The sequence below is a fragment of the Anopheles cruzii genome, chromosome 3, assembly GCF_943734635.1.
Source record: "Anopheles cruzii chromosome 3, idAnoCruzAS_RS32_06, whole genome shotgun sequence".
Lineage (NCBI taxonomy): Eukaryota > Metazoa > Arthropoda > Insecta > Diptera > Culicidae > Anopheles > Anopheles cruzii.
Window position 1 is genome coordinate 85,627,823 of NC_069145.1, and position 23,154 is coordinate 85,650,976.

The 23,154-nt window shown below is 49.6% G+C and overlaps 9 protein-coding genes across 10 annotated transcripts; 6 read left to right on the forward strand and 3 right to left on the reverse strand.

Annotated features, from left to right (window-relative positions):
* The first annotated feature begins 371 nt into the window (after positions 1–371).
* Positions 372–6,539, forward strand: LOC128275270 (mitochondrial uncoupling protein 4). Of its 2 annotated transcripts, none has more exons than XM_053013720.1 (5): positions 372–1,186; positions 4,277–4,545; positions 4,914–5,023; positions 5,097–5,582; positions 5,655–6,539. In XM_053013720.1, the coding sequence occupies exons 2-5, from the start codon at positions 4,342–4,344 to the stop codon at positions 5,827–5,829; spliced, it is 975 nt and encodes a 324-aa protein (XP_052869680.1). In that variant the 5' UTR covers positions 372–1,186; positions 4,277–4,341; the 3' UTR covers positions 5,830–6,539. The 2 variants fall into 2 exon arrangements, with proteins under 2 accessions (XP_052869680.1, XP_052869679.1); XM_053013719.1 differs by lacking the exon at positions 372–1,186 and adding an exon at positions 1,815–1,882.
* Positions 6,540–7,059: 520 nt separating this feature from the next.
* Positions 7,060–8,336, forward strand: LOC128273152 (uncharacterized). Its single transcript, XM_053011075.1, has 3 exons — positions 7,060–7,129; positions 7,196–7,458; positions 7,524–8,336. Exons 1-3 carry the CDS (start codon positions 7,060–7,062, stop codon positions 8,241–8,243), a joined length of 1,053 nt encoding a protein of 350 aa, XP_052867035.1. The 3' UTR covers positions 8,244–8,336.
* Positions 8,337–8,741: 405 nt separating this feature from the next.
* Positions 8,742–12,538, forward strand: LOC128269719 (uncharacterized). Its single transcript, XM_053007112.1, has 3 exons — positions 8,742–8,862; positions 11,348–11,622; positions 11,692–12,538. The coding sequence occupies exons 1-3, from the start codon at positions 8,850–8,852 to the stop codon at positions 12,295–12,297; spliced, it is 894 nt and encodes a 297-aa protein (XP_052863072.1). The 5' UTR covers positions 8,742–8,849; the 3' UTR covers positions 12,298–12,538.
* Positions 12,539–12,715: 177 nt separating this feature from the next.
* LOC128273461 (uncharacterized) lies at positions 12,716–13,579 on the forward strand. Its single transcript, XM_053011429.1, has 2 exons — positions 12,716–12,777; positions 12,901–13,579. The coding sequence occupies exons 1-2, from the start codon at positions 12,765–12,767 to the stop codon at positions 13,506–13,508; spliced, it is 621 nt and encodes a 206-aa protein (XP_052867389.1). The 5' UTR covers positions 12,716–12,764; the 3' UTR covers positions 13,509–13,579.
* A 63-nt stretch (positions 13,580–13,642) lies between these two features.
* Positions 13,643–16,237, reverse strand: LOC128271198 (protein asteroid). The gene has a single exon (XM_053008641.1). It carries the CDS (start codon positions 16,235–16,237, stop codon positions 13,643–13,645), a length of 2,595 nt encoding a protein of 864 aa, XP_052864601.1.
* Positions 16,238–16,504: 267 nt separating this feature from the next.
* On the forward strand, positions 16,505–17,791 carry LOC128273191 (PCI domain-containing protein 2 homolog). Its single transcript, XM_053011119.1, has one exon. It carries the CDS (start codon positions 16,505–16,507, stop codon positions 17,690–17,692), a length of 1,188 nt encoding a protein of 395 aa, XP_052867079.1. The 3' UTR covers positions 17,693–17,791.
* Positions 17,792–18,338: 547 nt separating this feature from the next.
* LOC128271358 (cysteine protease ATG4B) lies at positions 18,339–20,411 on the reverse strand. The gene is made up of 5 exons (XM_053008843.1): positions 19,932–20,411; positions 19,512–19,857; positions 19,354–19,433; positions 18,700–19,272; positions 18,339–18,629 (listed from the first exon to the last, which is right to left on the reverse strand). Exons 1-5 carry the CDS (start codon positions 20,047–20,049, stop codon positions 18,565–18,567), a joined length of 1,182 nt encoding a protein of 393 aa, XP_052864803.1. The 5' UTR covers positions 20,050–20,411; the 3' UTR covers positions 18,339–18,564.
* Positions 20,412–20,909: 498 nt separating this feature from the next.
* Positions 20,910–22,002, reverse strand: LOC128273302 (mediator of RNA polymerase II transcription subunit 30). The gene is made up of 2 exons (XM_053011241.1): positions 21,851–22,002; positions 20,910–21,791 (listed from the first exon to the last, which is right to left on the reverse strand). Exons 1-2 carry the CDS (start codon positions 21,969–21,971, stop codon positions 20,983–20,985), a joined length of 930 nt encoding a protein of 309 aa, XP_052867201.1. The 5' UTR covers positions 21,972–22,002; the 3' UTR covers positions 20,910–20,982.
* Positions 22,003–22,390: 388 nt separating this feature from the next.
* On the forward strand, positions 22,391–23,082 carry LOC128271199 (bis(5'-nucleosyl)-tetraphosphatase [asymmetrical]). The gene is made up of 2 exons (XM_053008642.1): positions 22,391–22,728; positions 22,827–23,082. The coding sequence occupies exons 1-2, from the start codon at positions 22,556–22,558 to the stop codon at positions 23,080–23,082; spliced, it is 429 nt and encodes a 142-aa protein (XP_052864602.1). The 5' UTR covers positions 22,391–22,555.
* The last annotated feature ends 72 nt before the right edge of the window (positions 23,083–23,154 follow it).

Consider the following 23,154-nt stretch of genomic DNA (forward strand, 5'->3'; position numbering starts at 1 on the left):
TTGCGTGATTGTTGTTTCGTGCGTGCGTGTCTCTCGACGGATCTTTGTGCGAAGGTCCCTTGCCTTACGCACTGTTCTGTTTCGTGCTGAGTGGCTCAGTGTGTTTGTTTTGTGGTGGAAAGTCGGTCAATCGGCAACATAAAGACTGGACCGTCGGAATCGAAACCACGATGGCCAGCAGCAAACAGTACGTGCTGATCATAAACTTAAGAAAAAGTTTTTTGTTAACTCACTAGAGAGGGATCGCACTTACTGGCGTGTGCGTGCGTGTCTGTGTGTTACTGTGTTTTTAATGTTTTGTTTTCCGAACCGTTGAGTCCGTGTTGCAGCATAATTTCCATCATCCTTTCATTTGTATTGAAAATCATCGATACGTTTTCGTCCGTTTGGTTATAAATTCAATTTAACTCGTCGGTAATCGCAAGCGGATAGCTTTTGCCTTTCGATGTAGCCTGCGTTTCACAACATCAACATCACAGGTTGCTGACCCGCTCATGGTTACCAGCCAGTGCAATCGTAGTAGCCACCAGTACGACATAGTGGAGGGCTTGTGTTATGTAATCCAAGAGGGCAGGTTCGGGCACCGCAATATCACCTACTGAGACGCCTCGTTCGCCATCCTACTGCAATTTCAAATCTTCCACCGCTTGCTGTGTAACAACCTGTGCCAGGAAGACGGAAACAAATGCACTGATACCGTAAAGCTGAAAGAGGAAGACTTTCCGGTCCCCAACCAAACGTCTGGATTGTCTGGGTTCATGCTGCGCTGTGCCCGACTTTGCATATCAGCTAGCCGCTCCGAACGGCTTGGCCTGAATGTCCGGGCCACGGGGTGAAACGTGGAATTTAAAAGCGCAGTAAGAAGCAGCACAACCAAAGTGCGACAGCGCCCCGTTGATGACGTGCACGCAGCAGGAAATTCAAATTTAGCACTGCTGCCATCGGAACGTTGACGAGAAGAAGATGTGCAACTCCGGTTTCGGTGGGAAAAACGAAATGTGATGAAGTGAATCTCCCGCAACGAAAAGCAGTCGTTTCCAACTGCCGAAACAACTTGGTCTTTATCGATTTTCATCGTGGCCCAACGGCGCCGCGTGCTGGTGTTCAAATTCGACGGACCTCATCGAATGCGAAGCCGCTACGAACCCACGACGACCATCATCGATTGCTGTGCTTCCTTCGCAGGGTAAGTGTCACATCAACATTTGTACAATTCGATGAAGAATTACTAAGACGGTCCTACCGGTGTCTGAAACCGGTGACGCCACCACGCGATACACTGACCGATGCAACTGCCAAGGGATCCCACATCGGCACATCAAGTACTAGTACTTCGTATCCCCGAGCGTATGCTATCGGCGCCTGAATATCCTTCCGTGGGGGATCGCTGCCGTGCCCATCCAGACGCGCACCGGGAGTAACTTATCACGAGGCAATGACGGCAACACACTACATCTAGTCGAAAGTGGCTTCGTTGATTTACTGCTCTTGTTTTTTTTGGCTTCTCACTGTCCAATGCCGAGTCCTATTTTTAAAATGCTTCCTTTTTCCGATGGGCGGTGCTCTTCGACTTCGACGAGTCGTCGAGTCGTTTGGCGGGCATTGCAGGAAAATGCAAAGTTGTCAAGATCCGCGTGTCTCAGTGACCATTGAAATTGGTTCGACGAAGGTAGCGTTGCACTGCCGAGATCGCTACCCGGAGCTCTACGATGCCCAAGGAAACGTCGCGTTAATTGCAGCGTGGTGCCCATGCACTAGAGCTAAGGATTACTGTTTGGACGGTCCTTAGACGGCCAAGTGTACAAAAGTGATCGAACATTGAAGTGCCGCGATAGGGTTGGTGATTAAAGCATGATGGTGTCCAGTGCCACCGGTAGTAAAAGTAAGTGCTCAGTATAATGGAACGGGGCCAAATAGAGTGACATTTGTCGAAAAAGTAATCAATCATCTCCGTACAGTTGTCCCTTGGCACATTATCGATGGTGGTGGTAAGAAGTTGTGCTACTTGCTCTTGGCGTACTCTCAAAACTAATGTTATGGTCTCGTAAAATATTCATGAAGACCAGATCAATACCGCAAAAGGGCACTTGGTCCACAAGTATGTTACGTCTTCGACGCTCGTTTCTGTCGCGCTAATCGACCGGAAATCGTCGCCATTGCGGAAGCACTGTGAGTGGGTTGCTTGCAGCGCGTTTGAATATTTCATCGGGAAATCTTATGACTTACGGGAGCATTTGAAAATAATGGGTTCTGTGGGTGCTCAAGGCGCTGACCGGACGAAAACCGTTTGTTGCCATTTTTGTCAGTGGAAAGTTCTTACTTTGGCAAACGCGAACATGAGGGACGCCAAAAACCTGCACTATGGATGATGCACGGGGCAGAAAACCGAGAACAGAGTGACCGTTGCATTGAGGTGCTACATTTTTTTAAAATAAAGGCAACAATATTCTGCATTTTCTTCTTCACAGCATTGCAACTGCCCAGTATGCTGCGGCTGCAATTCTATTTTCTTTCACCGTCGCCGCACACTTGATGCCATCTTCTCGTCTCAGTAGCAACACCGTGTACGGCGTGAATTTATTGGCCTACGGCAACAGCACGTGCGCGTGCTTGCCGGCTCGAATGCATCCTCTTACACAATTCAGCGCTCCTTGAAGGGGGTTCTAAAATTAGGATCAAAACAAAACCTCGTGGCCGCCGCGAGTGCTTCGTGTTTCCTCGGGATTCCGGAATTGAATCACGAACTCATCATCATTCACAGTTCTTTTTCACAGCAACGTTGAACGGTTCGGCTTCCCGTTGAGTGTTTTCCATAAGAAAACTTACATTTCCATAATTAAAATGAAGTTGTCCACTCTACAAGAAGGACTGCCCAAAGGACCCTCGGCCCTCTTCCGTGAAATATCGCGCGCCCAAAACGCGTCGTCGCGAGTGTCGCGAGTTCGGCCTAACAACGGAAGGCGGTTGGGACTTACGACACAACGAGTGCGCCGAAGCATTGTTTATTTTTGGCATTTTTTTATTTCGACTTCGCGTCTTTTGCGTTTCGGCGGCCAATGTCGTGCCCCCGCTCGTAAAAGCGTGTGGTCCAATAAAAAGTCAACGAAAGTTACACACATACCGTGCGGTTGCCGGTGTTTGTGTGGTTCACGGGGCGAAAACTCCATGGCAACATTAATTTTGGCCACAGCCACGCTAAATTGCATTCCGCCAATCATCAGCCCATCTGCGCTGTATTGACTCAAACTGTTCATGCCTTTTTTTATTTTCACATCGCCTGTCAATAGAAGGATTTTTTCAATTTTCTGACCCAAACAACGGACAGCTATCCGTATCCGGGGTCTAATTCTTGCGTCATTCCTCCGACCATGATTAAGGTCGCTTTGGAAGGTCGTTGGAGTGAAAATTGAATGAAGTGTTTCTAAGCCGCATACATCGTGAGTGATCGATTGTCAGCACAATTTAGCAGAATGGCCAATCATTAGTATCACATGGCGTTAAGAAAAACGACTTGTTCGCACTTTGTATCAGTTTGCAAAACATTATTCAATCATCTGGTTCTTACACCACCATCGGTGGCGCTTCCCAAAACAACGCCTCTCAGGACCGACCGTTTCCGCCACACTTATTATCATCTAATCAACCGAAGTCCCTGTCATCAGGTGCGGCTGTAAATCTATACAAACGCAAACCGCCTATCTGGACCGTACTACTATCGCGTGCGTCGTTATTATCGCCCGATGGCGCTCGAAAGCATAACGCGGGCTTCGCAGCTGTGAGCTCTCTGAACTCGCGGTCAGCTCGCGAAATCACTATGGGCCACTTTCACCTGGGATTTAAAGAATTGTCCACCCCTGACAAGATACTACTTTACTTCTTGGAGCGTCAAATGCCCGTATTTAATGCTTGTTTGAATTATTTGGTATTGAGTGGTGTTGGGCAAAATTGAACCCATGATGGACTGATTCCGCGAAATAACTTTTCAACCCTTTCGGACACTAAGCCCCACGGTGGCGGTGAGATCTTCGCTCTCCACACACTTGTCGGCATCGAAATCCGGTGGCACTCACTCGCCTCGGTATAACATCGTCGTGCTTCGCGGTACTCTGGGTAGTAGCGATAAAGCGCCACTCGTTTTCGTGTTGTCCGCGAAGCTCTACGCGGTTCTGCGGCGATGATACTAACATCGCAATTTGGCAGAATCGTGCTAGAATCTTAGGAGGATCACAAGCAGCACTTCCTCTGAACGGAGTATTTTGTGTCCGATCTCCTGCAGAGCCCACGGTTGAAGGAGTAGCCGCAGCATTGCCAACGGACACGGGTGCCAGCCCCACCGACACCATGCAGCAAACGGCAGCGACGGGCCGGACGGAGATGCGGCCGGTCAAGTACCACTACGCCGATTCCTTCTGGTGTACCTACCTCGTGTCGGTGTTTGCGGCCAGCATCGCCGAAACGGTCACCTACCCGCTCGATCTGACCAAAACGCGCCTCCAGATTCAGGGCGAAGCCGTTGTGGCGGCCGCAAATGGAACCGGTAAGAAGGTAAGCATAAGCAAGAGCACTGACACCATGATCCCGTGATCTAATCGGCCAAAAAGGCCGGGCTCGATTACGGGCTATCGGTTACGTTCGGACATTTGCATTTCACAAAACATAACATTGATAGACAATCGGAATTGGCATGTTTGTTCCACGTTTGCGTTCCATCGTTCCTGTCCCTGACGAGCGCTAACGCAGTGCTGAAAACGTGGGGTTTATTTAGATAAAAAATTAACACTCATACCGCGTAGATCGGGTTGCGTTAGCATAATCAATAAAAGAGCGTTGGCAACAAATTACGGTAACGAAAGTGGATATCTCAATCCAACAGCTTTTGCTGCGGTCCTTAATGGTTCCTTCCTTTTCTTCAGACCAAATATCGTGGAATGCTGGCCACAGCAAACGGTATCATCCGCGAAGAGGGCGCCCTGAAGCTATGGCAAGGCATTACGCCAGCCCTCTACCGGCACCTCGTGTACAGGTAGGTTGCCCTGGGCCCGTCCTTGGCCGTTTCACAAAAATATTAATCTAAAATCCGCTTCTTTTTGTTCTAGTGGCGTGCGCATTGTTACGTACGATGGGTTGCGAAAGAAGATGCGCAATGGCAATGAATCGTTCGCCCTGTGGCAAGCGGCCCTGGCCGGTGTCGGCGCGGGTTCGCTGGCGCAGTGGCTTGCCTCGCCCGCCGATCTGGTGAAGGTCCACGTCCAGATGGAAGGCAAACGGCGGCTGCAGGGGCTGGAACCGCGGGTGCACAGTGCGGCGCACGCGTTCCGCGAAATCATCGCCCGCGGTGGCATCTTCGGCCTGTGGAAGGGTAGCGTACCGAACGTGCAGCGTGCTGCCCTCGTCAACCTGGGCGATCTGACGACCTACGACACGGTGAAGCACTTTATCATGCACAAAACCGGCCTTCCCGACTGCCACGTGGTGCACATCATGTCGTCGATCTGTGCCGGGCTCGTCGCCGCCACAATGGGTACCCCGGCGGACGTTGTCAAGACGCGGGTGATGAATCAACCGACCGATGCCAGTGGCAGGTGAGCGGGGCGCAACCATAACCAAGATCTGCATTGGACTTAATCGCTCGACGTTTTCTGCCTTCCACACAGAGGTTTGCTGTACAAGGGTTCGATCGACTGTCTTCAGCAGACCATTGGCAAGGAAGGATTCTTCGCACTCTACAAAGGATTCCTGCCCGTTTGGATTCGCATGGCCCCGTGGTCGCTGACGTTTTGGCTCTCGTTCGAGCAGATCCGTGCCTATCTCGGGGCGAGTGAATATTAAACGGGAACACAAGTTTGCACAAACCCGAACAAAAAATGGCAGCGGGCCATCCCAGGGCCATGTCGCCTGTGCCTGTGCCATCGCCAATTGTTTTCATTACGAGCTGTAGCTGTACCATTTTACTGATCAAACATATCTCGTTTCGGATTTCGTGATTCTTCCAGCGAAGGAAGCAATTAACCAAACTAAGTCGGTCCCTAAGAGAGCTGCTGTTGTTTTCCGTACCATTTCCGTGGTCGAAGCTGTGATTTAGAGTAGAGCGTAGAGTAGTCAAATAGTAGGGAAACTGGTTATATTCTTCACTGTCACTTACTACTACCCCTTTGCTATAGTAAAACGTTCAACCAGGCAGGAACCAGTGTTCGAAGGTAATGTGCGAGTAACTCGTTTCCTATATTACGATTAAGAAGAGCTCAGGAACACACGCATCACTACTGGCACGTTGTGAAAGGGGCTGTCCGTACACCGTATCATCTCCCCTCGTTCAGTCTTTCATTCCATATCGCTACACACCTCTATCACCCAAACCGAACCGAATGTGAAGTGTGCGCCTTGATATCGAGCGTGTCGAGTTAGTGAAGCTCGCTCCATAATATCCCTCAACCAACGACGACAATACTGCGAACCTTTTGTATGTTACACCACAACGTCAAGAGTCCCAACGAAGCACGACATGCAAACGGCCAGTTGGGAAGGTTTTCTGTTTTTGGCCACCGTGTCTGCAGACCACCGCCACCGTGGCCTATCGACGAAAGTGGTGGAAACACTCGAAACCTAAACTGTAAATAGGTAGGATAGTGGAAAAAAGGATAATAACAATACTACAAGCTACGTAGGGCCGGTTTAATAGCCTGGGTAGTTCAGTACCGGCCACAACCGGCGTTGTTGGTACGAAGACTTAGCCTATAGTAACTAATTCCTGAACCGCGATATTGTTGTAGTCCCGTTTTTTCGTAGATCTTTGTGCTTAGAAATGTGATTCTAAGATAAAATAAAAAGAAACAAGCATCGAACTGTTCCACTGTTCCTATAACATAACCGTCCCGATTGTTGTGATCATTGATCAGTGGTGATGATCGGCTGATTGATCGCTTTGCAGACGGTTGAGCAAACACTCCGGAGCATGGACCTGATTGATTGACTACCTACATTTGTGCAAATAGTACGGACGCGTTATAAAATGTCCATAAAAAGGCCACGCAAAAGGCAATAATCACAGACTCCGGCGGGATGGCTAAACTTCAGTTCGTTTTCACCTTCTTATTACACTGCGCCCTGCAATGCGCTGGCGGAGATGCTGGTAAGCTTCGGATTGATCGATGGTTCTGATCGCGGATTTATTGCACGGTACACTCCATCATTCCAGAGAGGACCCCCGAGATAGGGTACCGTTTTGTGCCGGTGGAGCATGGAGTTTTCAACTTTCAGGTTCGTGCCTCGAGCGATGTGCATATCGCATTCGATAGCAATCTCAATGACGCCGACCACGTGCTGGAGCTGTTTATCGGTGGCCGCAACAATACGAGCTCTGGGATTCGTTCGAGCGTAACGGGGCTCATCGAAACACCGACACCGAACGTGCTGAGTGCGGACGAGTACCGATCCTTCTGGATTCGCTGGGACAAAACAGTGAGCTACCGGCGTGTCCCGACGGAGTTTGCAACGGGACTGACGGGTTCCGCTTCCTTCCGCAGGCAATTACCTTTGGCAGGAAAGATAGCGATACTGCGCTGCTATCCTACGAGCTTGCGCATCCGTTCTTGATCCGGTACGTCAGCGTTAGCACCGGCTGGGGCACCGACGGTTCATGGGTGATCGAATCGGCGAATGGACACTTGAGTCCAGTGATGATCACCACTCTATCTACCGACGCTACTACTCCTACGACCACCCTGCTCCCGACGACCACGCTGGCGCCGACGACCACACTGGCGCCGGTGACCAAGCCTCCAACAACGACTCTGCCGCCTCCTACGCCCCAACGACGGGTACCGCGGTGGGTCGCAGCGCGAAAAAACAATGTTCCGTGGAATGCCCTACAAGGCGGGCAAACTGACTCACTTCATACGCTGTACATCGGGCGCGCCGAGTTTAAGGGAGCCCTGCTGCCGGGTGCGGTGGAAAGGCTGGCCGGTGTTTGCTACGTGGCTTATGGCGGTGCAGGCCACTATGTATCGAACTATGAAGTGCTCATTGACGGCGAGGGAACGTTCGTCCCGACCACGGGTGACAAAATACCGGCCAATGCCCTGGAGGGTGGAAAAAGCGAGCGCGGTGAGACTCTGTACATCGGGCGCGCCCATTATAAAGGCATGACGTTGGTGGGCAAGGTCCAGAAATCCCAGAAACGCCTGTTCTGTGCCCATCAAGGGATGGAGCTAAAGTTTTTCATATTTGAAATTTTTGTAGTGTAACTCCTCCAAAGCTGCTTGGATGACGCCATGTTGAAAATAGTATCCGCAATTCGTGAGCACTGCAAACAAAAGGAAAATAATAAAAGTAGAGCAGAACACACATTCATTTGCAGTTGGATAGGATCGCCGATCGCCGATCGCCGATAGGATCGTTGGTCCCAAACCACGGAAACCGTTAAGCCGATCGACTAATCGACGCTTGTTCGAACCAGTGGACAACGGAGAAGATCTTTTCCTTCAAAACAACGATTCCGTCCTAGTTTACGATTTAGAAGACATTTAATTTTCTGTACTCTGTTGCTTGGTATTATTCGCCGTAAGGTACAACCGTATTGATAATCCAGTTCCGTGTCCTAAATTTTACGGCCGGCAGTGTTAACGACCGGCAAAAAGCATAATTTGTAGAGAGCGGCGTGAGAATTCCGCGGGACAGAGAGTTCCGCGTGAGAAATCACGGTCTCAGTACGAGAAAAAGGTGCCTATTTTGTTTGGGAAACCAGCTGCCGCAGTACCGGTCAAAAGTTGAGTAGCGCCAGAGTAGTTTCGGAATACGCGTTAACAGTTACTAGCCTTTGGACATCGTCATCGGTTTCGTTAGGAGGAAACATGGCCAACATTGGTAAGTCGAGTGAATTGACCTCAATTGGGGAACCTTCTGCTTCTGGTCACGGTTGGTTGGTTGCGGTCGGATTCGGGAGTGTTGAACGGATAACGGAACGGAAGCGGTATAACGCGTCGAATAAGTATATTCCCGTATTGGTGGGATGTTCCTCGCATTATATTTTGTTAGTTTATCCCATTTCTGTGCCGATTGCAAACCGGCCTTTTTTTGGTGAAAGCGCATCGAGCAGTGTTCCTCTCGGTTCTATGACCGCGGATCTAAAAATAAAGGTGAAAGAACCGTTCGCCTACACTCGAAATCGGCCACCTTTACAAAGTTGGTTTTAACCCGGGGTAGTGGCCAATATAGCGAGAGAATTCTCAGTTCGCTAAAGTTATTGATCGCTCGGAGCGTGCTAGTTTTCTTCTTTTAAGCATAGATGCTTCCGAACATTTTAGTGTTGTCTCTGAAACATACGATCAATGCCGACTCTCAGGCCAAGCATTAGGTCATCCTTCGAATCAAAACAGATCTCGGAGCTCCATGAAGACGATAAGCGAATATGCGAACACGATCGCCTCCGATCGTAAATCGCCGCTGGATGATGTCAGCATCGGACCGACTCCATTGCTTCGAGGGTTTGGAGCCAGCAACGTGAGATGCAACGCGACACGGCTCCACGGCTCCACGTTCCGCGGTTTACGCGGCCGAGAAGTGGTGGTGGTGCTAGCACAACGCATTCTCGCGCTATGTTAATTGTACGCGATGGCCATGCGAGAAGGCCATCAAAGGCCAAAATAAAGGTGTGTGCTTGTGGCAAAAGGTTCCGTGGGAGGAATGTCACCACAGACAACGAGGCGATGATGTGGCGCTCCATGACTCCATCAGCCCCGAGACTTAATGTTCTCCCGTGCCAGGGGTTGGCATCGCGTATTAGTTCATAGTCTTCGTCATCATCCTCATTTCGCCGGCTCCCAGGAGTTCAAAAGAAGAAGAGTTCGAAGAAAATTGCAAAACTGTCACGATCGCAGCAATCGCATTTCACCGGAGCTGCTCCGGAATTCAGCGTTGCTATGCCAGATTCAACATCTGTAACTGATAATATTCATCGAAAGCGGAAAAAGCACAATCGCGGGACCGAATCGATGATGCGACATTTGGTCCTTTTCGTCCGTCTTTGACCGATGATGCAATGCGGCCGATATTTTGTTTTCTCGTGGTATCGATTTTCTTTTCCCATTGGAGGACGATTCAAGAAGAAGACAAAAATCGCCACAGCTGCCGACCGCCTTGCCTTGCAAGCTTTTTTGAAGATAAATTCGACAGCAAACTGGGCATAAAATAAGAACATCAGTTACAAGTGTGAAAAATATATGATCGAAACCGCTCAGTAAGGCGTGTTCTACATGGGCAACGATGCGTGGCGCAATGACAAAAAGCAAGCCATGAGTGGCAAACTGAAATGGATTTCTGTTTTTCAAGTTTGCTTGGAGACAGTTAGCCTGTTTAAAATTTTAATAAAAAGATTATATTTTCTGTTAAAGCACGTTAGGATTTTTTGTGGCCTTAAACAGCAACAACAAAAAATGGTTCACACCAATTGCACGTTTAGAATGTTCTTCACTTCACACCAAATCGCTTACTATCTGGGCCGCGATCGTTAGCTTCTTCGCGTATAGTGTCTGAGTCAACTAGATGCTAATAAGTGGTCCATGGTCCATTTCGTTTCCTAACAGAAAGACCTCAGTACACAGACGAGGAAAGTTTCTAGGCGAGAAACCAATTAGCACACCAAACCGTTGTGTTGAAGTTTAGAAACTGTCCCGGTTAGCCGGTGGAGAGTGTTCCGGTTGAGCCATTAGCTTCTTGTTGTAATTTTATTTTACAATTAACACTTGTCAAATGTTTTCTTTCGGGTACACGTTTGGTTACACGCTTTCCCCAGGCTTTCTGGCACACGAAACAGGCCAAAGTTACTAACAACATTTGTTTTTTTCATTGGCGCTGTCATCCTCTTTATGTTCCATGCATCATCTCTTAAATAACTTCGTTAATAAATCTGCGCTAGACACGGGTGCGCACCGTAGGCACAAGGAGAAAAAGCGTTTCGTAACCTCTCCGACCGGTGACCAGCCGGACTGCTGCAGTTCGTTGCTAGCATGCGGTACCGTTTCGAATGCACTGCACACCCGCAGTTCGATCGGTAAGTAGATCGCGTGCATGGTCGTACGGTTTAACCCACCATAAGTTCCGTAACCCTATCCCAAAGATGGATTTCCGTCACCGGTGGGCGTGCTTAAATTTAGGAACTTTACGACCTGTACGCCGCCGGCATACTAACGGATTGTGCCGAGCACGGTGTGTGGGAATAATGGCGCACAGAGCACCACCTGTACATATTGTCATTGTCGCGTTCCTGCATTGCATCAACGTTACGTTATTGTTTCCGTTTGCCTGTTTTTTTCTCCACTGCACCCCTCTGGTGGTCTCCGATACCTTCTAGAGCTGGAAACCGTGGACAAGCTGGAGTACCGGTTCGTGCCGGCCGGCGATGGCGTGGTCAACTTTAAGGTTCGCGCCCCGAACGATGCGCACATCGCACTGACCAGCGAACCTGCGGAATCGGATCAAATGCTGGAGGTGTTTATCGGGGGCTGGAAGAACACGAAGTCGGTGATTCGAAAGAACCGCGCGAAGCCGGATGTTGCCGAGGTGGACACGCCCGACATTTTGAACGCCGGCGAGTTCCGCGGGTTCTGGATCCGGTGGTTGGATAATGTGAGTTTGCCAAGAAAAGCAATCGCCAGAAAAAACACGTTAACCTAATTTCTCTTGCTTCTTTTCTAGGTCATTACTGTTGGCAATGAGGGTGCCGCCGCTGCGTTCCTGTCGTACGAAAATCCGGACCCATTCCCGATCAACTGTGTCGGTGTGTGCACCGGTTGGGGCGCTAGCGGTTCTTGGTTGATTGAGCCCGCCAAAGAAAAGTCATCCCCGTCCGCACCGACGGCCGCTGCACTGAGCGGTAGCGCAGCCTGTTGGGTTGAGGCCGCCAACGGGGAGGTTCCACCAAACGCCGTCGTCGGTGGTTCCGACGGAGAGGATCTGTTCATTATACGGGCACGGCACGAGGGCGCTCTGCTGCCGGGAAAGCTGGCCGCATCGCATGGCGCGGCTTATGTAGCGTGGGGCGGTGCCGAAAACCCTAAAGCGGAGTACGAAGTGTTGTGCGATTACAACGGCGTTTTCGTGCCGGTGAGCGGTAGCGACATTCCGGCGACGGCACTACCGGCTGGGGAAACGGAAGACGGTGAACCGCTCTTTATCGGGCGGGTTAATCACGAGGGTACGGTGACGGTGGGCAAGGTTCAGCCATCGCACGGTGTATGCTACATTCCGTACGGTGGTCAGGAACTTGCCTTTGCAGAGTACGAGGTTTACGTTACTCCCTAAATATGCTCGAGAGCACGAGCGAGATATATGCTGGAGAAAGCCGAGTGCGCTTACTAAGAAAAACGCTAATGATCGCATAAGAATCTCGGTACACGAACGCACTTGCAAAAGCATGCCTTACGCACCAATGTTACACAGCGCAAACCTTTATAATATTTATCAACAAGTATCGCCATCGAAAGAATGTCGCCCGCAAGACTTTAAGTCTAAAAACCAGTATGTTAAATAAAACACAACGTTAAATGGAAAAGATCGTTTGATCACGGTCAACGGTCGTTTGATCACGAATTTTAAATTTTTCAGTCAAACGTGAGAATTCACATCTCACTAGGTGAGTGACAACTGTCAAAGTGGCTCAGAGGTAAATATTTTTCCATAACCCTTTTCCGTCTTAGTTGGTAGAGCTTTGTCCTTATCCTTTCTAATTTCTAATATCCTTCTCATGAAACCTATCGTATCCGGGCAAAATGGTGGGACACAGTAAGTACCAAACAAAGAACACAGCTATTCCTCGGCACAGCGTCCTTTAACAGCCGAATTCAAGTTCACGGTCATCGCATGAGTCATCCTGTTTCTCACCGGGGTTTTCCGCTTACTTTGCAGTGTGCTACGGCAGAAATAGGCAGCGCCTGTACTTCATGCACGATTTCCCGGAAGATGATCGGCTTCCTCGGAAAACGCGCCAGCAGCAAGTGCGCCGTTGGGACTTCCTGCACCAAATGGAATGGGTCCCGGTTGGCAGCGGTTCCCATTCACGGTTGCCGGCACGTGCGGTGCCTGGCGGTAAACAAGGGAAAACGATACTGTACATTGGACGAGCACAGCATCGAGGATCGATCACGCCCGGATATGTGAATCCCGCTGGCACGCAATGCGTTCTACCCTGGGGCGGCAAGATGCACAAGAAGAAGGAGTTTGAAGTATTGTGTACGGAGGGCGACTTTTTCCCGTGCATCGACTCCACGACGCTGCTGAATGCAACGCCGGCCGGTGTGTCGGAGGAAGGAGAACCGTTATACATTGGAAGAGTGCAACACTGTGGTCAGCTAATTACCGGGAAGGTCCAACGCTCGCACCAGGTGTGCTACATACCTTACGATGGCAACGAGTTAAATTTTAAAGATTATGAGGTTTTCATACGATCGTCAATAGATCGACCATCAAAGTGTCAGAAGTTGAACGAAGGTTCTCGACCTGTTATGGCTGTGTGAAGAACTGAATGCGTTCCAAACGGACGAAATGTGATTGATAATTATAGGATCATCAAAATATATTATTTACTACATCTGTTTACTTTATGTTTCTTGTGTTTCAATTCCTTAGTCCCGAAGTCCCGAATGCCTGTTTAGTTGGCCAACAAAAGTTGGCTAAATTTATTATTTACATCCACAAAATCACCGTCGTCACTTTCACTCCGATTTTCCGGTGGTAATGCGCAATCGTTCACTTGCCGAGGGGTTTGGGATTTTTTCGATCTTTTGGCCCCACTTGCTGCTCCGGCCGATTTGGCTTTTCCCCTTACCGATCGCTTTCGATCGTTTAGCTCCGGAACGTATCGGACCACAAGCTCCATCATCCGTTTCAGTGCTTCAGACAGCGCCGGTGAGAATCGCAACAGTTTGGTCCGAACATACTCGTAAGGATCGGCCCGGGATTTGATCGTTTCGTATAGGTTGTAAACGAACAAACCATTGTATAGTTCGTGCATTCTCACGTTATCAAACGGAAAGCCCAACACCGGTACGAGTGAGTAAAAGTTGAAACAAACCGACTGAAACTCGGCCATCGTATGCAAGGTTGCCCGGTCGATGGACGTATTTTTTCGATTCAGCTTTTCATCGGGCGCAAAGCAACGGATCAGAGTTTCGTAGACCAGCATAACTTCTGCTCGCGCAACCTCATTGACCAACTGGTTGAAGAAGGTCCTCGTGAAGCTGGCTTGGTTATCCTTCTCGATGCTTGTCTTTCCCACAATGGTCGGTTTCGGTCCCTTCCGCTTTTGTTCTTCCAGGTACGTTTTGTGTTGCTTTAGGAAGAGCTTTTCGTCACGATTTTTGTTCTTTAAAAATCGATCGATTATTTGTAACTGTAAAACGCAAACCAGCAACGCCAGCACGTGGGCCACATTGGCAGCATCACAGTTCTTCGCCCAGTAGATGATGGTAAGGAAGTAAAGGGTCAAGTTCGGGGGAAGGCTTTGAATTTCTCGGAATAGCTCCGTCCACTTTGCGATTCCGCAATCCTCGAACAGATGCTTCATAACGGTTACGTTTTTTGTCTCCGATTCAGGGTCGAAAGCTAGATCCTTGGGCAGCTGAACATCCTCGAACGGGATATAGTGCACACTGGCCACTCGTACCTTTCGGGACATGTATCTAAAACTCGTTGGTGTCGTCTTTGGGTGGGCCGATGATAACAACGCAAAAATCATGCGCAAAATTGGATAGCTCACGGTGTTGCTATCAGGTTTCGTAAAGTCCTCCACTTGGGGAGAATTTACGTATAACTGTGAATGATAAAGATCAGCCAAAACACGCGGAACGTGTGCACCACGGTACAGCTCCCGAAACCAGGTGGGCCATTCCGCATCGGTATATCGCTTACGCCGGGGACCCAACTCTTCCTGAGGTGTGGTTTCCTCTGTCTCGCTAGACTCTGACGCCACGTCACTGAGGCGTTTTGCTTCCGAATCTTCTTCGTCGTTGTTTGAAAGGTTCCCATCTTCCGGTTCACCGTCGGATGCTGTGTCGTTGATTGAAAGGTTCCCATCTTCCGGTTCACCGTCGGATGCTGTGTCGTTTACCTCTGACTGTTCCTCCGCTTCTTCCGCAAGTGAATCTTTCAAATTTTGCTCGATTTCACTTTCCAGCTGCGCCTCATCAACGGTCTTTTCATCGCTAAATCCAAAGTATTCATACGAGACACACTCTTCGCAATTGTACCCTCGCATGGCGGTTAACATCTGGCGGTAGATGCGCTGCTTGTTTTTCTGTCCAATCTGGTTGACTATGGCGCGGATCGCGGACTGCAGTGTGTGTCTCTGTACCCACCGTAGGATAACTTTGATACGACGTTGCTGATGGCTGATCTTGCGATTTACCCGTCCACACTTGATGCTACTATAGAACCGTGTCAGCACCTTCCTCTCGATGTAGTCATTGCCCAACAGCACAGCAAACAACGGAATCATCTCCCGATTCAACCGCTCATTGGGGCCAGTTAGGTTGTCGATGGTGTACAGACAGCAATCCAAATAGTCGTACGTTACTGTACCATCTCCCCGGATAGCTGTGTCGTCTCCACATTGGGCCACAAATTTCACCTCATGTCGCGTACCAAGCTTCGTCCGGTCGATGGTTGCAATCTGAAAGTTTTCACCCTCCTGGTCGCTCACCTTGCGGTAGATCTTGTGCGTTAGCGTAACGTATGGGATGTAGCGCACGTTGTGAATGTAGAAATCCGAGTCATAGCTCATCACCGGGCAGTTGAGTTTGCGTGCCAAAATAGCCGCCTCGTCATCCGCCTCGAACGAAGACCGCATCAATCGCACTTCTGCCGCCCGGAGCGCATCGATAAATACCTCGCGCATCATCAACGGCAGCGAGTTGCGTGTCGCTTCGAGCGAAAGACTGCGTAAACCGTGAATCTTTCCTATCATTCGCTCGCGAACGGTGGACATTTTGCGTGCCTCGTACCCACCGTCCAGCAGCACGTACGGGACCACGTTGCAAGCTTTGAGCATGTCGAAAAAATCGACCACCACTCGGTAGTAGCTGTCGTAGTTTCCACCGAAAGGCAAACATTTTTGGGTAGACTTTTTGAAAAGCTGCACGCACAGATTGTCGCCATCGATGACCAAGGCCGTATCGTGTAGCTCGTGCGGTTTCAGGTACACCTCAGCGTTGGTTCCAATAAACGTCGTTAGTCCTCGTACTCCCATTTGGTGGTAAAATCCAGATTTTCCCAGTCTCAATTCTGCTCTAATACCCAAACACTGTGCACGTGTTTCGCGCGGGATTGTTTACAAATAAGAAAAGGTGACAGTCGATGGGTTTATAACACTTAGTTCAATTCTCCCCGTGCGAAGGACACCGTCATCTCACAGCCTTCTCATCAAAGTGAGACGTTTGTCAAACAATTTTGTTTATGTTTTCGGCGTCTGTATCGTAAATCTTGAGACCGGAATCGCCAGCTTAGTGAAAACACAATGTATTTGCACGATTATCTGAACAAATTCATGCGCGTGTGGAACGCGCAAGAGGGCCAAGCGGTGGCCTGCTTTCTGTCGCTCCAGAACAACCACGTTAACAATCCCAACCTGTACAAGGAGAACCCGGAAGGTGCCGTCAGTCGACAGCTTCCGACCCCGTTGGACGAAATCGTATCGGCACACCTGCGGACAATCTACCAGCTGATGCGCAGCGATCCACCGAACTATGGGGAAGCGTTCAAACATCAGACGAGCGTCGTTCAGGCGGTGGTCAAATTGTTGCAGCACATGAAAGAGGAGAACTGGATACTGCCGATCATGTACGTCGCATCGATCGATCTGCGCTTGCTGGCCACTAAATGCGAGCAGCTGTCGAAAAGCTCGAAAGCGGGTGAAATTTTGGAGAAGGCGGCCGAAAGTCTGATGTCGTGTTTTCGCGTGTGCGCCGGCGATACGCGCTCGTCCGACGAGGACACCAAGCGGCTTGGAATGCTCAACCTCGTCAATCAACTGCTGAAGGTGTATTTCCGGATCAACAAGCTGCACCTCTGCAAACCGCTGATCCGTGCGATCGATAGCTCCAACTTTCGCGAAAGCTTCAGCCTGGCCCAACGCATCACCTACAAGTACTTTGCCGGTCGGAAGGCGATGTATGATTCGGATTTTAAGAACGCGGAAGAATATCTGAGCTTCGCGTTCAACCAGTGTCCCCGGAGGTTTACGAAGAACAAGCGACTGATACTGATTTATCTGACGCCCGTCAAGATGCTGCTTGGCTACATGCCCCGGAAGGAGGTGCTAGAACGGTACAATGTGCTCCAGTTCCACGACTTGGCGGCCGCCGTCCGCGAGGGAAACGTGAAACGATTCGATGAAGCGATCCGCCGGCACGAGATGTTCTTCATCAACGCCGGGATCTACCTGATCGTCGAGAAAATGAAAATACTCACCTACAGAAATCTGTTCCGGAAGGTGCACATGATTTTGGGCACACACCAAATCGATATAAACGCGTTCCAGACGGCGCTGCAGGTTTCCGGCGTCGAGGATGTGTCGCTCGACGAAACGCACTGTATCGTGGCCAATTTGATATACGAAGGACGGATCAAGGGCTACATCAGCTATCAGCACAATAAACTGGTTATTTCGAAGCAGAACGCCTTCCCGACGGTCGTCGCCGCATAACAGTGTGGTTTGGCCGACGAGCATCGGCAGAATTAATGCATTTAGCAGTACGCGGATCGATGGAACATGAAGAGCGTGATATAACATTTGTAATCTGGTCGGCGATTAGGCCAAGTGTGGCCTCAATGTCGATCGAAATGAGTCGCGTGCGTATGCTAACTGCTTTCGACGAATCAACAAGTGGGTTTTGAGGAATTGTATCCTGCAAATAATGAACCAATAAATAAAGGCGATGATAAGTGCAGCAACCCTACTCTACTTGAGCGTTTGTTTAATGATTGCAAATTGCAGCTTGATTTTATTATTGCAAATTTAATTTAAACATAATTATTTCGAATCCACTTCTGCGATGTTACACTAGCACGCCCGCGCATATTACTTTACGGTATCCCTTTAGAAAAATCGAAATCAGTGACATGCACAGTCCGGCCACTTTTACCACAGTGCAAACAGAACAAAACCCAAAAGCAGATCAGGGAGACCTCACGGAAGCGATCAAAAAGGGGGCCGCTCCTAATAACCATCTACACATTAAAAATTTAGCCAAGTTTTGTAACTACAATCATTTCAAACTTCGACGCCTGGATGAAGCTTTACCTCAGACGGCGGCAGCGTGACCGGACCGGACCGGGGTGGGCATTTTGAGATGCGCTTCTAAGCTTATCGTCTTATTGTGTCTGTTAAGCAAAACATCCTGACGGTTTCATAAAAACTTTTTTGTGGGACACTATTTGCGTAAGAACGGTACACTGGTGATGGCAAACCCATCCCAAGTGTGGTTACCGTGTGGCTGTGTGGTTTACCATAGCTCCGTCTTGACTCTCCGCTTCTGCCAGTCGGCTTACGATTCCGCCGCCGCCGGTGCGATCCCGTTAGGCAATAATCTCGAACTCCTCATCCGAGTCATCCAAGGTACGGGGTTCCACTTCTTCGAACTCTGTTTGAACGGGGGGGGAAAAGTGTATTCGTCAGTCCATAATCCTGAAAGTCCTCCCGGCGGTCCTCACCTTCGTTGGGAATTTCCGTGGCAGATATCACATTGAAGGCCTCCATTGGTCCACTGTTCTTGCGCGATGATGCGGACGATACCGTCGTCGGTGTCCACGGTGCTTGCCGGGTTTTCGTTACCTCGAACAGTGGCTGGCAACCCCCACCATTGAGCCGTTCATTGAACTGAGCCACCAACTGATCGAAGGCAGCCCGACTGGCGCACAGAAAGCAAACCGCTAACGATGGATCCATCGCACCGAACGCGATTCGACTGGCGTAACGCTGGTGGAACGTTTCGTCTTGCTCTTGTTCACCGCTATCCTCCTTCTCGCCGACGCACCCGACACGCTGAACCGTGTGCGGATCGAGATAAAGCGCTTCCTCGCCAACGTACCCGATAAAGAAGAGTGCTTGGTTTGGGCGTCCACCAATCATGCCGCAGCTTCCGGGCAGCTGAAAACACGTTTTCAGACCCTCAATGTAGATAGGATTCACTTCGCTTAAACCTAATCGCAGAGGGACGATCAACAACAACGGCTCCCATCCCGGTCCGTCCTGGTCCGTCCGCTGATGACTGGTGCACAGTTCCACTGTAGGAAAAAAGGGGATCGATGATCTTCGTTAGCTTATCCCAACCGGGCGTTTGTATGATCAAAGTCGCCGATATTTACCAATTTCATCGGTTGCTAGGGTATTGTCCAGGGCAACGTGTATCACTAACCTACACCAGTCGTCAAATTTCACAAGCTTCCTGAAAGCAGAAACCAAGTAGGGAATGAGCCCCATTAGTTTGGCCACCCTTTCCTTCTTCTTGCAAGTGAGCACCTACTTTAGCACCTGTGCCACCGTGTTCGGGCCGAACCATTCCCCGATGCGCTTCTCCTCCGAAGAGTCACCCATGAGGGCAATCTGGTGCAGCGAGAACGGCGCCTGCTTGCTGTCCTCGAACCGATTGACGATCTTCAGGTAGGTTGTGTTCCGCGTTTCCGTGCTCCATTTCCAATCGCGTCCCAGATGGAGCTCGGTTAGTGCCTCGGCAAGTACCATTTGACCACAGCGCAGCATGCAGCCCCATCCTTTGTCGGTCGTAAGCTGTGTGTTACCGATTGGGACAAACCCCCGGCGATAGGTGCACCAGAGCCTCGATTGTACATCCTGACGAATCGCTTCCAGATCTGGGGGAGGAAAAGAGTTTTGGATCATGAAGTCCTTTTGCCCTCCGTGACCGTGTCCTTGCCCTCAAACTCACCATCGGTGGCGTGATACTGCTTCCCCAGTACCCACACGCTTTCGTTCGTCCTCGGAATATCATCCGGCTCCGAAGAGCTTCCCAGCTCGTAGCCAACATATGCATCGAGCATGTCCATGTTATCGCTTAATGCACCTTCGACGCAGATAACAACATTAATGCATGGGTCAGCAAGTCAACGATCGTTCCTTTGACCTCCGGCGAAGTTACTTTAAGTGAGAGCGAAGAATTAATAGAAGCAAAGGCTAAATATTGCACACTTTGCTAATCGAGGTTTGCTAACTAACGACGTCACGTCACCCGGATACTAGCAAATCGTGCACGCAAACGAACGGTCTGCAGGCGTTACTAGGACACGAATTAATAACGCAGATTGTATTTTGCTCTCCTGGCCATTGAGCGTCGCAGAAGGCGATGACAAAGACCCCCCCGCAACGGTCAGCACTAATTTTATGACGACGATGCTTGCGAGTGAAATTTCTTTTGTTCGCGTTTGTTATTATTTTCGTTCTCGCTTTTTGACACTTGCCTCTTGCTTCTCAGCTGTGAAATCACCGCACTATGGGACGGACGATGGTTAGAAATATGTTTTTAATATTTGTTCAAACGCTGGACATTCTTAGTCTCTTGAGTCGAGATTGTTTTCGATTATTGTCGATTTCTTTGATTGAATTTTCTTCTAGGGTTTATGCTGCAGTAAGATGCAACTGTACGTTGAGTTTATAAACAATAGTTAATCAAACACTTGGCGCTTATTTGTTACCATCGTTCGTTTGCCAGGCGCTAGACAATTTATTACCGGGGCTGCTATATTAATACTTGCATTGCATGTGAGCAAGGCGCAATGCTCAATGTAACGCGTAAAAATAGCCAAGGATACACATAAAATAAGCAACAGGGATTATCCTCCTAGTACTGGGAGAAAAAGGTAAAAACGGCATTAATTATACAATGATTTATTTATCTTTTCACGCGTTTAGCTTATAAATACTCTGCCATCGCCCATTATCGGGAATACAGTCATCGTCAGTCGGTAATTGCGGGATCGAGCTTAGCAGCGTCTCATACTGAGCATGGTATTGATTTCCCATATCGTCATGCGTATTTTATCGATAATTTCCCGCAGTTGTTTGTTCTTATTCTGCACCATCACCACCAGCTCGCGATTCTCCTGCAGCGCTTTTTTGTACTCCTCCGTGTGCACCGGTTCCGAGCGTTCAATCTCACCCTTCAGCGGAATCAAACTCTCCACGTGTGTGTACTCCATGCCCTGCTGACAGTTGTCGTTGCACTTATCGTACAGCAGCCGTAGCCGCTTGAACAGCAACCGGATGGTCCGAAACTGTTCCTGTACCTTCGCCTTCTTATCGTTGCTCGACAGCTGCCCCTGATTGGTGCCATTCGGGGGTTGTATGGAGCGCAGAATGCCGAACACTTCCTGAAAGCGGCTCACGATGTCCTGTACCGTTTCCTGTCCGATGCGGCACAAGGAGAGCAAGTTGAACTCTGCTTTCTGTTGCTGTTGCACCGCTGTGCCACCGCCCGGTTGAACGGGTCCTTGGGATGCCTGCGTCCCTGGTCCCTGCGGATTGCCCATCATGCCTCCCGGGCCAATGTGGCCGCCCATCTGGGGCGATGGTTGTGGCGCTTGATGCGGGCCTGTTTGTCCCACCATCTGATTTCCTCCGGACTGATGCTGGTTCGCTTGCACCTGTTGTGCATTGGACTGCATTCCCGGGCCGCCCTGCTGCTGCGCTTGTTGCTGTCCCATCATTCCCTGGCCGAGACCTATATCTTGATTTCCCTGCCCAGGGCCGCCTTGCATCTGTTGGTTACCCATCACGGTACCTTGGTTGAAACCTACGGAAACAGACTTTGGTCAATTCTCGACTCCGGCAAGATCGCGCACGGCCACTAACCCATCATGCCCATTTGATTCGAAACGTTCATCTGATTTAACTGTTGCTGGATCATGGAGTTATTATAGTTACCACGGTGGCCACTTGGGCTCTGATATCCTCCGGTAAACTGCCCGGACATCGTTTGCTTAGCGGGGAACCTCAAAACCAATCAAATCCAATCAATCCAATGTTTTGCTGCGCTTCCGAAAATAATGATGCCGTTATTTTGACATTTCTTCTCAACTAAATAGCAGGGCCTAATCCTACCCTATCGATACGATCCGGTAAGTGTTTTTATTTATGTTAAAATTGTCTAGTTAGACGAAGACAATGAGATTTAAATCAGAAAGGAAAACTATTTTCTCAATCACAGCAGAACAATGGATTATTGAAAGTAAATCTTCTTTCCTCAACAATTTTTCCTTCAAATAAACACCGGTTCCGAACCGGTTCATCTGCTTCGGAGAATATGCACCCTGTTTTCAACCGCAGATGCTTTTGTTGTTTTGCATCGTTAGTCAGTTTCAAACGCATCGCGGCGCATCGGGCAAAGTTCAGCCAAACATCTGAGGCAATAGAAACCGCAATATTTAGCTGCACTGGTTTGGTGGTGGTGAAAAAAAATCAAACAACACACGTCCTAACCGTCCTTGCACCTTTGCACGAAGCTTAGCGTTCGCGGTGAACAAGAATCTCGCAGACATTGAACCAAAAGGGGGCAAAATGACCAAACGTGCTGCCGGCTTTCTCATATTTCGTCGCCTGTGCGACCGTATCGAGTATCTCATGATGCAGGCCTCGTACGGCCAACATCACTGGTCGCCACCGAAGGGTCACGTCGATCCGGGGGAAGACGATTACGCGACGGCAGTCCGCGAAACGGCGGAAGAATCAGGGTAAAATAAGAAAAAAAAACTTTCTCATCTAGCAGACGGATAACTGTTGACTTTCTATTCCTTCTGTCACACGCCGCCGCCTACTCATCCATACGCAGCTACAAGGAAGGTGAATTGAAAATTTATCGCAATCATTCGTGCACACTGCAATACAAAGTGAAGGGGCACGATAAGCAGGTCGTCTACTGGTTGGCCGAGTTGCGGAATCCATCGCAAGAGGCGACGCTTTCGGACGAACATCAGGACATGCGGTGGCTAGAGTGTGAGGATGCTGTGAAAATCGCAGGCTACGTGGATTTCGCCAAAATGATCCGAGCGTTCGACGCAAGGATCAAGCAGCAGAGTGAACTGTAAACGTCCATTTGCGCGCCGGTCTCCGAAGGCCGGAGTTAAGCTCCTGTTTTTGCCTTGTACCGCGTCCGTTGC